This window comes from Linepithema humile, chromosome 6 (assembly GCF_040581485.1).
Source record: "Linepithema humile isolate Giens D197 chromosome 6, Lhum_UNIL_v1.0, whole genome shotgun sequence".
NCBI classification, from domain to species: Eukaryota; Metazoa; Arthropoda; class Insecta; order Hymenoptera; family Formicidae; genus Linepithema; species Linepithema humile.
Window position 1 is genome coordinate 8,753,283 of NC_090133.1, and position 13,425 is coordinate 8,766,707.

The 13,425-nt window shown below is 30.8% G+C and overlaps 1 protein-coding gene across 1 annotated transcript in view; it reads right to left on the reverse strand.

Moving 5' to 3' along the window:
* sick (sickie) overlaps positions 1-13,425 on the reverse strand; it is a 311,918-nt gene that overhangs the window by 246,233 nt on the left and 52,260 nt on the right. The window contains exon 2 of the mRNA XM_067357560.1: positions 4,781-4,878. Within this exon, the coding sequence (XP_067213661.1) occupies positions 4,781-4,846 (66 nt within the window). The 5' untranslated portion in view covers positions 4,847-4,878. The remainder of the gene's footprint in view (positions 1-4,780; positions 4,879-13,425) is intronic.

Sequence of the window (13,425 nt, forward strand, 5' to 3'; positions counted from 1 at the left end):
CAGTGGAATTATGTAAGGTACACATTAGACACTGTATTGAATAAACTTATCACAGAATGCATGATATGTCAAAAAAATGTCACACTACCTCACATAGATCATAATCGACGCGAGATAGTAAACTATGCTCATCATTGGGCACTTAAATACGCGAGACAGAATGGACATGTTGCGAAATGTACGATATGTAAAACACCAGTAGACTTTGAATGTGACGTGGACAATTTAGAAAACCACCTATCATCTGTACATCAAAAGGAATTGAAAAGAAGACAAAAAAAAAACAAAAGATAGAACAAATAGAACAAGGAACAGCACACGATGAAGCTAAACCGTCGACAAGCTACGCCAGTTAAAAAAAAACGATCGTAAGTTTTAATTATATTTTATCAATTACTACTGTTTAGTAATATTTATCATTACATTTTATTCTTTCAATGGTGTATTCAATCAAAATATGATAAAAACAACAAAAATCAAATAATTAATATATGTTTTTATATATTACAAATGTTTATATAGATTTATCTACGTTGGATAATGGAAATGATGGTAGCGGCATTTTTAAGTAGCATCTCATGACCAGCGATAACGACAGTCTTGACTTTGACTTAAGTGATTTGAAATACATGAAGACATTGGCGTATAATTTGACCTATTTGTCGCATATCGGTTTTGTGTTTACAAATGTATAAGATTTGCAAATTTAAATACATATATATTCATAAGTTTATAACATAACAATATTGTTTCAATTTATAAAATTATATGCATAATGATAAATAATACTTTAAAATGTAATATTCTTCAAATTATGCTTCAAAATCAAATACTGTGTTACTACATTTATAAAAACTAACCCAATTTCTTCAATACAACAAAATTTTTCTCTAGTGACGAATCTTCGAGTAACGTACTCAGCACATATATAACAAAACTCAGATAATTAGTACTTGTTCAAAATATTTATGTAAATTTTATCCAATCGCATTCTGCAGCTTAAAACAGATATGTCTAAATCACTCTATATTTGGAGAAAGAAACTAATGATTATATATTTTGCACTTCAACATAACAATATTACTTTTTTGTAAAGTATTATCGTGAAAAAAGTAGACGTTAGAACTCTTAACAAATCTGTAACGACTGTCTTAAGAATAAACCGGAGGATTATATATGTCGCAGTTGGGCATAGATGTATTGTTTTCTTGTGCATAAGAAGACAGTATTTCTCCAAATCCATGTACGAAATGGATATTCCTTTAGTTCCTTTTTACAATACTTGTGTAAATATCTTTTGACGCGTTCGCACGTCTACATTTTCTATGACTTTATGAAATAAATTTAAAGAATCATGTAAGACGTAAAAGTTTAGATATATTGGTAAATGCGTAAAAAACAAACATACTATCCATGTTATTAAAAATCATTACTTGAGAGCTTTGACGAATATTCGAAGAAATGTATGTCTTGCAAAAATAAATATTGTTACTTTAAATTTTTTAATATTCGTGAACATGTAGAAGAAAACATATAAAAATTTTTAAATACGAAAAAAAAGAAACAGTACAAATACCGCCGGACATATGTTAAATATTTCCACAAATTATGTTTATGATATATTATCTGTGCAAATGTTCCGTCTATATTTGAATCTCTAATAAATTATGTAATAATATTCCGAAGCTTTGTGTAAGATACTGTATTTCTTTTATTACATTAATGTTGTGCTTATGCTGATAAAAATTCTTCCATTATGATTAATGTTGTCTCAAAGTATTATAAACATGCACTAGATTGTATTATTTTATCATTTTAAGCTTATTTAGAAAGCTCTCGATTACGAATTTAATGTCATCTCTAAAATAATTATAGCACGTAGCAGATTTTATCATTTTATCATTTTAATGTTATTATTATTTTAAAATTTTTCAACTACGAAATTAATGTTGTATCAAAGGTATTACAAGTAGGAAATTGTACCGTTTTATTATTTTAATGTCACGCGTAATTAAAAATTTCTCCGAATCTTTTGAGAATTTAATGTTATTGTTTGCGTGATAAATGAACTTTTGGCACATAGATTTGTACGTGGAAATAATACATATTTGGAGATTCTTGTAATTATTTAAATATAATTCGAGATTGATTATATATTCACATAGATACGTATAGCATGTGATAAAAATTGTTACATTTAAATACATATACATAAAAAAAAAAAAATATATATATATATATATATATATATATATATATAGAAAAATCATGTTTTATTTAATTATGTTATACAAATATTCATTACGCTCCCAAGTATTGAAAGAAAAAGAAACGTTTAATTTTGATCAAATTTGAATAAACAGTATTAAAGCGATTTATTCTTGCTTCATAACAGTGTTCGGAATTAATTAAACTTTTCGACCAATTTTTGCGGTCAATACATTTCATTATAAAAATTTATATTTGTTACTTTTTTATTTAATTAAATATTTTCTATGTTATTGAGACGGAAAACTGTTTTATATCCACAAACAATAAAAAGATAGTAAATTGTAGCAAATTTAAAATATTATTTATTCGTTTTATTTTATAATAAATACTAAAGTGTTTAAATCTAAGACGTTGAAAACTGTAGTCATGATATAATTAGCAACTGAATGTAAGAATATGAAAATCAAACCAATAATTTGGTGTATATTGCGATGGAGAATGAAAGAAATGACGATAACAATGGTGGCGTATCTAAAATATAAATGAGATGAAGAATTAGGCATGTAAGAATTTATATTTCTGCAATGAGAAAATATCTCAATTGCAATACTAACAAGTTTTATGTTTAAATGCATTAGAAAAATGCTCATATTTCACCGGTGTAGCCATATAGATCATAGTATTAATTATATTAACCATAATCTTCATTAATTTCTTGTACATTATTTCTCAAAACATTATTTATCTGCGTAACGAACGCGCTGTAATGCTTCTGTCTGCCCCTCTTTCTCTCTCAATCATATCATAGTTCTCGCTCTCACTCCCTCTCTTCCGCTCGACAACTCTCTTTCTCTCTCTCTATCGCACGCGGCGCGCTCTTGCTCTCCCGAAATCGTTTACTATACATATTTCGCATCAGATTTTACCGATTGTCTTGATAACTGTTAGGTAGGTTTGAAGGCTGTCAGTATTTACATACAAACAGAAAAACTGTACGTCTCTTTCCTCGATCTCCTCTATCAGAGACTTTTCAACGAAGTAATGCTCGCATCGTGTTCAGTTAAATACGTTTTATCATACAGATCAGATCACAATGAGTTTTGAAGAGCGAATTCTAAAAAAGAACCCCTGGGTAGAGAAATGTTTTATTAAAACGGCCAATTTTCGAGTACTGTATAAAGAACCATCTTGCCAACTAAACGAAAATAGTTTTAAATACGTGGAGTTTAAATATCTTCATTTTAAGAAGCACATATATAACAAGCATCTAGATTGTCATCGGTATAATGAGAAGAAGAAAAACAAAGACTGGAATGAGAAATATCTTAGACTAACAACAGAAAAAAACATAGCATGTATTATATGTGATATTTTCCCAAAGAATTATTCACAAAATGAAAACTTATCGGAACACGTAATAAAGCATTCAAAACTAGAACAAGATCTAGTACACCATAAAAATGATGATTGGTGTTGGAAATACTTGGAACAAACTGAAGATTTTTCTGGTCAATGTAAACTTTGTACATATATATCACAAAAAGATGAACTTTCTGTATACATTAATACAATGAAACAACACATTTTATCACATCATGAAGAAAAGCGCCACTTAATAGATCCTTGATATAAACAATCTTGGGAATTTCAAATTGAAAACAACTATTGGTTGATTAAATGTTATAGAAAGCCTGTAAATTTTCTAACACAATGTAAATTTTGCGAGAAAGAAGTTACATATGTCAAACCTGAAACCATTGAGCATCATATGGGGGAGAAACATCCATCAATTACCAACATTGAAAAACCTAAATGGCAGGCATATGACATATACTGGCAATATTTAAGGTTTACTATTTTTTTTATCCTTACTATATATGTATATTGATTTCTATTAATTGATACGTAAGCATTGTAATCTTCGAGTCTCTTAATTGCAAATCTTGTGATTCGAAAGTTTCTCCACTAATTATTAAAAACTGTTTAATTAATTAACAGATGTCATTATTTTTTATTATAACTTTACGTATTTTAATCTCATTGTTGTTGCTAAAAACATTTTCCATTCCGCTCTCTTTCTTTACAAAGTGAATGCCAAGTGATACGAGCTGCGAGTATAGTCAGCCGAGAGGGTTTAATCTCGACATGGATGAAAAACGAAACGTAATGTGGTCCACGCGACTATGTTATCACCGCGAGAGCGAATTCCGCTGTTAATTATCGTCCGGCGAAAAGGGAAAGTAAATGTCGCTCGTCGCAATTGCGTAACAAATTTTGCGTATTTTATTTAAAAGATGTGTCTTCGGTGATTCCACTCGGTTTTTCAATCATCTTCTTTCTCGGGGACGTTTTTTTTTGTTTTTTTTTTTTTTTTTTTTTTTTTTTAATAAACGCAGCAAAAACTTTTATTACAAGAACAATATTTACATAATGTTTACAGAGCTGTAAAATATATCTTAATTCTTATATATAAAAGATTCGAATACGACACGTTGTACAAAAGGCCGAAGAACATTTGCTTTCCCTTCTAACGTCGCTGAACGGACGAACTGATAAGAAAGAGACTTACCTTGATGGTCTCCTGAGGGGAGTACCTCGCAGGGCGTTGGGCTGGAGCCTGGGCCTGCAGGCTCATCGCTGTACCATCACTGCGAAACACCCGATATCCTGCGGCAAAAAGACATATTTCGTTATTTTTATTCTATTCCTAAAGATTTATTTTCCTAATTTTATAATATATATAATATACAGTATTAAAAATGAATTATATAATTGTTTTTAATTTTTGTGGAATGAAAATAACGAAAAAATATATAAAAAGTGCGACAGACGTCGCACATTTCTAATATACATCCAGTACATAATTTCAACATACAGGATATTCAATAAAAAACCAATAAAGTTCGAGCATCTTGAAAACAAACTTTGTTTCCTCGCTTCTAATATTTCTCGTACGTGCGCTGTTTTTTCTTTCGCGATAAGTTTTAATTGGTTCGATACGCGCTGTTGTGCAAGAGAAGCTAAATGAGCAATGAAATAACGAAGCTGTTTGTTAAATAAAAAAAAAAGATTCAATGTAGCGTTAATAAAAATCTAGGAAGAGTATTATTTCGTTGAAATAAAACAAATAACGTATTCCTGTCTTTCTACTATTTCATCGCCATTTATCTGGGAGCGCATTGTATTTTTCGGCCGGCGTGAATGGTTTTCCGAGGAGATTCAACGATTGTTTCAGGATGCCGAGATCCCAGACCGAGAATCGCGCGCAGTGACGAGAAGCAACAGAGCGCGTGCCTCCTGGTTGGCTACTGGTCGGCCTGTCAATACGAAGAGGTACGTGACTCAGGTACTAAATGACACATCCGGTCGAAGGGAGGACGACGGCGGTCGTCTCTCCCTCTCTCGATCCCTCTTTCGAGATCCACCCCGTTTCGCGCTGACGTGTTGCCGAAGAAACTGCGCGTACCGTCGCTCGCGAGAGCTATTTTTCTCGCCGAAAATTTTATTCTTTTATCAACGATAAATCTCTTCGTTCTACAAGCAACTATACTTGTAACATAAAATTTTAATACAAATTCCAAAAATGTGCGAATTTTGCGTTATTAATGAAACGGATAATTTCAAACTCTTTATTTTATAACATTATAATAAATTAATTTTTTTTTCTCAATTTTTCTGTAATAGTTTTTAGGTTTGCAGAAAAGTTACACGCAAACAAAAAATTATGCGTGGACAAATATGATCAAATTGTAGACAATTAAATGCCGCATAAGTTTTATAAAAGTTCGCATTTTGTTGTTTCATGTTTTACTTTTTTGAAATTGTGTATTTTCCAATAATATTGTTAAACAGAAAAAAAGACATAGAGAAGAATGGGAGAGAGGAAAGGGAGGAGACAAACAAGAGGCGGGAGAAGAGCTAATCGGGCGAAAAGCATAATTAATCACGGCAAATTCATCGTAATCAACGATGCACGCCGGCTGTCCCCACTGGCTGCGAGCATAAGCACCGTTAATGCACGACAAATGGACACGTATAGTGTTCACGGATCATCCGCGATTACGATTGTTCTCGCGTTCGCCCACCATCATTGCGATCGATAGCAACATCGGTGATAACATTCCGCAATCCTCGAATTCCGATGTAAGATTCGAAATTTTTTAACTCCTAATTCGATCAAAAAATTTCCTTGCTGCCTACAATATATTCTAACTTAGAAATTTTTATTTTAACAAGTCGTCTTTATAAATATAAAATACTGCTATACATAATTTAACATTACAGCGAAGAATTATTTGCGCTTTAGAAATCTTAAATTATATTATTCAACATTGTTAAAAATGTTGAAAAACTATTGAATGAAGCATCTTGAAAGGTCAATTATGCAAAAACAATTTTAGAAAATAAATGCAATCACCTCGACGACGTTTCGTCTAAAAAGCATGCTCATCTTCACTCAATATGAAGGTTCGCGGAGGATATTGGTCCCTTCTTAAGCCTGTAACCCGCAGGGTCATAAAACCGATGGCGTAACTAATCGTCCGGCATGCTATTAATCCATTTATGGCGATATAATACGGCAGCGGATCGCCGAGGGCGGCAGGAAGCGCATTAAAATACGAGAGTGCCAAGTATCATGGGAGTCTGCTGGCGTCGAGGCTCATTAGACAACACGAACGGGACACCCCGTACATCGCAATCAACTAGGACTCACACTATGCTGCGAGCACGTTCGACCGGAAACTAATGACCTTACATTATTCTTTCCGCCAGATCTTGGTCTTTCACTCTGTCCTCGATCGAGTTTGCCTGATCAATCAAAGAAAATTCCGCGCTTTTTATACTCCTCGAGAGATACAATCGTATTCGGTTCGATTTTTTGTCTCTCTTTATTTTTATACGCATTTGTTTATTGATTTAAAGCAATGCATAAAATGCATAAAAAATGGAACAAAATTATGAATTATAAAATGACAATCAAATTGACTTTATTATTCATGTCTTCATTACTTAAATATTTATATTTCACATCGACTAATCATTAATTAAAGACAATTACACGTAAAAATGGCATTTATTATATTTACACGCAATGAATAGATTATTAATTACTCTCTAAATTTCTTAGAGTGCAATTTAACTCCAAACGAGTAGATATTTACTCCAAGCGATAGTGAAAATACTGCCACTCGTAAATAGTAAAAATTTACTTTTCACAAAAGTGATTGTTTAACTCTAACGTAGAGTAATGTATTAGCATGCTACATACGACGTAAAGCTTTGATTAGTTGAAATAAGAAGCAGTGTCGTTGCTTCTCATTTCAACTAATCGAAGCTGCACGTCACAAGTAGCATGTTACCTTAGTGTGAAAATCTGATTAAGTCTCCTTTCTTCTTGTCGCAGCCATATAATGAGACGATTACAAGAGACGCATTTCTTGACAATAGTTATCATAAATTATTAAATCAATAAAAAAACAGAGACGAATCTGTTGAATAAAATGAAGGCATCGGCAAAACGTTTGTTTTAAAATTATGCGCATTTCATTCGCTCTTCATGTGAATGAAATATTCAGTCCACACTGCATACAGTGAAAATATTCACTCTACAAAATAAAGCACACATAATCACTCCACTTTGCAGAGTGAAAAATTCACTCTACAACAAAAAGAGAGAGAATTAACTTCGTATGAATGAAAAGTCATTCTAACTCGAGTGACACGACCAGTCACTCGACTTTTCGAGTGTGTTATCACTCTAATTTAAAGAGTAGTATTAATTATATTAACCATAAATTCCATTAATTTCTTGTATATTATTTCTCAAAACATTATTTATCTGCGTAACGAACGCACTGTAAAGCTTCTCTCTGCCCCTCTATCTCTCCATCATATCAGTATAGTTCTCGCTCTCACTCCCTCCCTCCCTCGCGACCACTCTCTTTCTCTCTCTCTCTCTCTCTATCGCACGCGGCGCGCTCTTGCTCTCCCGAAATCGTTTACTATACATATTTCGCATCGGATCCTACCGTCGTGTCCTACTTGTCTTGATAACTGTTAGGTAGGTTTGAAGGCTGTCAGTATTTACATACAAACAGAAAAACTGTACGTCTCTTTCCTCGAACTCCTCTATCAGACACTTTTCAACGAAGTAATGCTCGCATCGTGTTCAGTTAAATACGTTCTATCATACACATCAGATCACAATGAGTTGGGAAAAACGAGTTCACCCCACGATAGTGGAATGTTATACAAAAAAGAAAAATTTTCGAGCACAATGTTTAGAACCATCTTGTAAAAAGATCTATAAATACGTGCGGAATAAAAATACAAATTTTGAAAATCACCTACGTGAAAAGCATGAAGATTTTTGTTAGCATGAAGAGAAAAAGAAGAAAAGCAAGGCCTGGAAATATTTTAGGCTAACAACAGAAAAAAACAAAGCATGTATTATATGTGATATACTTGATACCCCAATTAAATTTTCACAAAATGAACACTTATCGGAACACATAAAAAAACATTCAAAACAAGAAAAACAGCTTGGATACCTAAACAACGAAGAATGGTGTTGGAAATACTTCAAACAAGTTACAGATTTTTCTGCTGAATGTAAGCTTTGTGTGAATGAAACAAAAAGAATAAAATTAAGTTTAAGAACATACTTTTTAAAAAAACACATGGTGTATGAACATGGAAAAGAGTGGCCAGTAATAGAGGCAATAGATACACAGTCTTTGAAATATCAAACTAAACAACACTACTTTTAAAATAAATGTTATACAAAGCCTGCGCATTTGCTAACAGAATGTCGATTTTGCAATTCAGAATTTCCATATGTCATAGCTAATTCACTTAAAATACACGTAGAAAAAAAGCATAAATCTATTTGGAAAAAAAAAAAATCTAAAAAAAAGGCACATGGCAAGAACTGGTTATATTTTAGGTTTACGAAAAAAAAAAGAAATAGAATGTATTTTATGTAAAATACTTGTGCCAAATGACCAAATAAAGAATCACGCAAAAAATCATACTAAAGAAAATTCACCATCCTAAATATTTCAACATTGGTCATATAAATACGCAAGACAAGAAGAAGATAATATCAAATGTACAATTTGTGCAAAAAATATAAACGTTTATCTTAACCAAACGAAATTAAAAAAACATATTTCTGATGAACATAAAGACGAGATGAAAAGAATAAACGAAGAAGAAATATTTTGGAAATCGCAAACTGAAAAGAAAAGCTGGTTGCAAGAATATTATACAGATGCTGGTGATTTTCGAGCAGAATGTAAATTTTGCGAACGCAAAGTAGTATATATCAAAGAAACACAATTTAAAAACCACGTAAACGACGTGCATGATGAAGTTCACCATCTTGAAGAACATGAAAATCCACATAATATCTACCTAGAACAGTGAAATTATGTAAGGTACACATTAAACACTGTATTGAATAAACTTATCACAAAATGCATGATATGTCAAAAAAATGTCACACTACCTCACATAGATCATAATCCACGCGAGATAGTAAACTATGCTCATCATTGAGCACTTAAATACGCGAGACAGAATGGACATGTTGCGAAATGTACGATATGTGAAACACCAGTAGACTTTGAATGTGACGTGGACAATTTAGAAAACCACGTATCATCTGTACATCAAAAAGAATTGAAAAAAAGACAAGAAAAAGAACAAAAGATAAAACAAATAGAACAAGGAACAGCACACGATGAAGCTACACCGTCGACAAGCTACGCAAGTTAAAAAAAAACGATTGTAAGTTTTAATCATATTTTATCAATTATTATTGCTCAGTAATATTTGTCATAAAACTTTATTCTTGTAGTGGTGTACTCAATCAAACTATGATAAAAACAACAAAAATCAAATAATTTATATTTGCTTTAATATATTGCAAATGTTTATACAGATTTATCTACATTGGACAATGAAAATGATGGTAGCGACGTTTTTAAGTAGCATCTCATGACCAGCGATAACGACAGTCTTGACTTTGATCTCAGTGATTTGAAATATATGAAGACATTGGAGTATAATTTGACTTATTTGTCGCATATCGGTTTTGTGTTTATAAATGTATAAAATTTGCAAATTTAAATCCATATATATTTATAAATTTAAAACTTAACAAAATTGTTTAAATTTATTAATTATATATATAATTATAGATATTACTTTAAAATGTAATATTCTTCAAATTATGCTTTAAAATGAAATAGCATGTTACTACATTTATAAAAACTAAACCGATTTCATGAATATAACAATATTCTCTTTTATAATAACGAATCTTCGAGTCACGTACTCAACACACATATAAAAAAACTCAGATAATTAGTACTTGTTCGAAATATTTATGTAAATTTTATGAAATGACATTCTGCAGCTTAAAACAGATCTGTCTACGTCACTCAATATTTGAAGAAAGAAACTACTGATTATGTATTTTTCAATTCAACATAAAAGTATTATTTTTTTATGCAGTATTATCGTGAAAAAAGTAGACGTTAGAACTCTTAACAAATCTGTAACGACTGTCTTAAGAATGAAACAGAGGATTATATATGTCGCAGTTGGGCATAGATGTATTGTTTTCTTGTGCACAAAAAGACAGTATTTCTCCAAATCCACGTACGAAATGTATATTCCTATAGTTCCTTTTTACAATGCTCGCGTAAATACTTTTTAAAGAGTTCGCACGTCTACATTTTCTATGACTTTATGAAATAATTTTATAGAATCATGTAAAAAATAAAAGTTTGGATATATTGATAAATGCACAAGAAACAAACATAATGTTATTAAAACTCATCACTTAAGGGCTGTGACAAAATGACCGAATATTCGAACAAATGTATGTCTGGCGAAAATAAGTATTGCCACATTAAATTTTTTTATATTCGTAAACGTAAAAACGTAAATGTAAAAAAAAAACATAAAAAAATTTAAATACGAAACAAAGAGAAAAGTATGAATACCGCCGGACATATGTTAAATATTTCAACAAATTATGTTTAAAATATATTAACTGTGCAAATATTCCGTCTAAATTTGAATCTCTAATAAATAATGTAACAATATCCTGAAGCATTATGTGTAAGATACTGTATCATTTCTTTTATTATTTTAATGTTATGCTTATGCTGATATAAAAATTCCGCGATCATAAACAATGTTGTCTTAAAGTATTACAAGCAGGTACTAAATTGTAGTATTTAATCATTTTAAGCATATTTAAAAAGATCTCGATTATGAATTTAATGTCATCTCTAAATTAATTCTAGCACGTAACAGATTTTATCATTTTATCATTGTAATGTTATTATTATTTAAAAATTTGACAATTATAAAATTAATGTTGTATTTAAAATAGTACAAGTAAAAAATTATATAATTTTCTTATATTAATGTTACGCTTATTTAAAAATTTCACGAAACTTTTACGAATATAATGTTATGGTTTGTGTGATAAATGAGCTTTTAACACATAGATTTGCACGCCGAAGTAACACATATTTAACACATATTTCATGCAATTATTTAAATATAATTTCAAGTTAATTGTATATTCAAAGATACATAAAACATGTGATAATAAATAGTTCATTTATAATACCTATATAAATAAAAAATATATATATGTATAAGAAATTCATGTTTTATTTAATTACGTAACACAAATATTCATTACGCTTCCTAAAATTGAAAAAAAAAAGATACGTTTAATTATTAAGTTCAATAAGCAGAATTATAGCGATTTATTCTTGTTTTATGACAGTGATCAGAATTAATTGAACTTTTCAGCCGATTCTTGTGGTCAATGTATTTTATTATAAACATTTATATTTGTTACCTACTTTTTTATATATCTAAACATTTTCTATGTTACAAAAACGGAAAAATATTTTCTACTGGCAAATAATAAAAAGACAGTAAATTATAGTAAATTTAAAATATTAAAAATTTGCCTATTTTAATCTAATCACTAAAGCGTTCAAATCTAAGACGTAGAAAACTGCAGCCAAGAAGTAACTAGCAACAAAATAAAATATGAAAATCAAACCAATAATTTGGAGAATATTGCGCTATGAGAATAAAAGAAATGACGATAACGATGGTGTATCTAAAATATAAATGATATGAAGAAATAAGCATGTAAGTACTTATATTTCTGATATGAGAAAGCATCTCAATTGCAATACTAAGTTTTATATTTAAATAAATTAGAAAAATGCTCATATTTTATCGAAGTAATCAATAATATAGATCAGTGCTCGGAATTAGTCTGAACATTTCAGCCGATTTCCGTGGTATACGCCTCCTTTCCTCTCCTTACCGCACGCGCCGCAGTCGCTAGGCCCAGCGCCGCCGAGCGTTAGGAGCGGCACTATCTGATTAGGTTCTATGAGTAGGTTCTTCTCCCTATTTATTAAAATTTAAAAAAATTTATTAAAATTTATTAAAAATAAATTTTTTTTTTAAATTTATTAAGTGGAAATATTTCAATAGATTTCTACGTCACCCATAAGGTACTAATACTGACACGTTTTTCAAAAAGTGGTTTCTATCTACATTATTGCATCAATTGTTCATTCTCATAAAAGGCCAAGAAAATCTAATTAAGAAAATTTCTTTTATATATATTTTTTTTTAAATTAAGAATTTATTTTTATCTTTAGTGGAATAGATCTACGGGGGAAACCACTTAAAAAAAAACGCGTCAGCATTAGTATCTCATGGGTGACGTGGAAATCTATTGAAATATTTCCACTTAATAAATTTAAAAATAAAAAATTTATTTTTAATAAATTTTAATACATTTTTTAAAATTTTAATAAATAGGGAGAAGAACCCACTCATAATCAGATAGTGTCGCTCTTAACGCTCGGCAGCGCTGGCCCTAGCGGCTGCGGCGCGCGCGGTAAGAAGAGGAAAGGAGGCGTATACCACGGAAATCGGCTGAAATGTTCAGACTAATTCCGAGCACTGATATAGATCATAGTATTAATTATATTAATCATAATCTTCATTAATTTCTTGTACATTATTTCTCAAAACATTATTTACCTGCGTAACGAACGCGCTGTAATGCTTCTCTCTGCCCCTCTTTCTCACTCCTCCATATCATAGTTCTCGCTCTCACTCCCTCTCTTCCGCTCGACAACTCTCTTTCTCTCT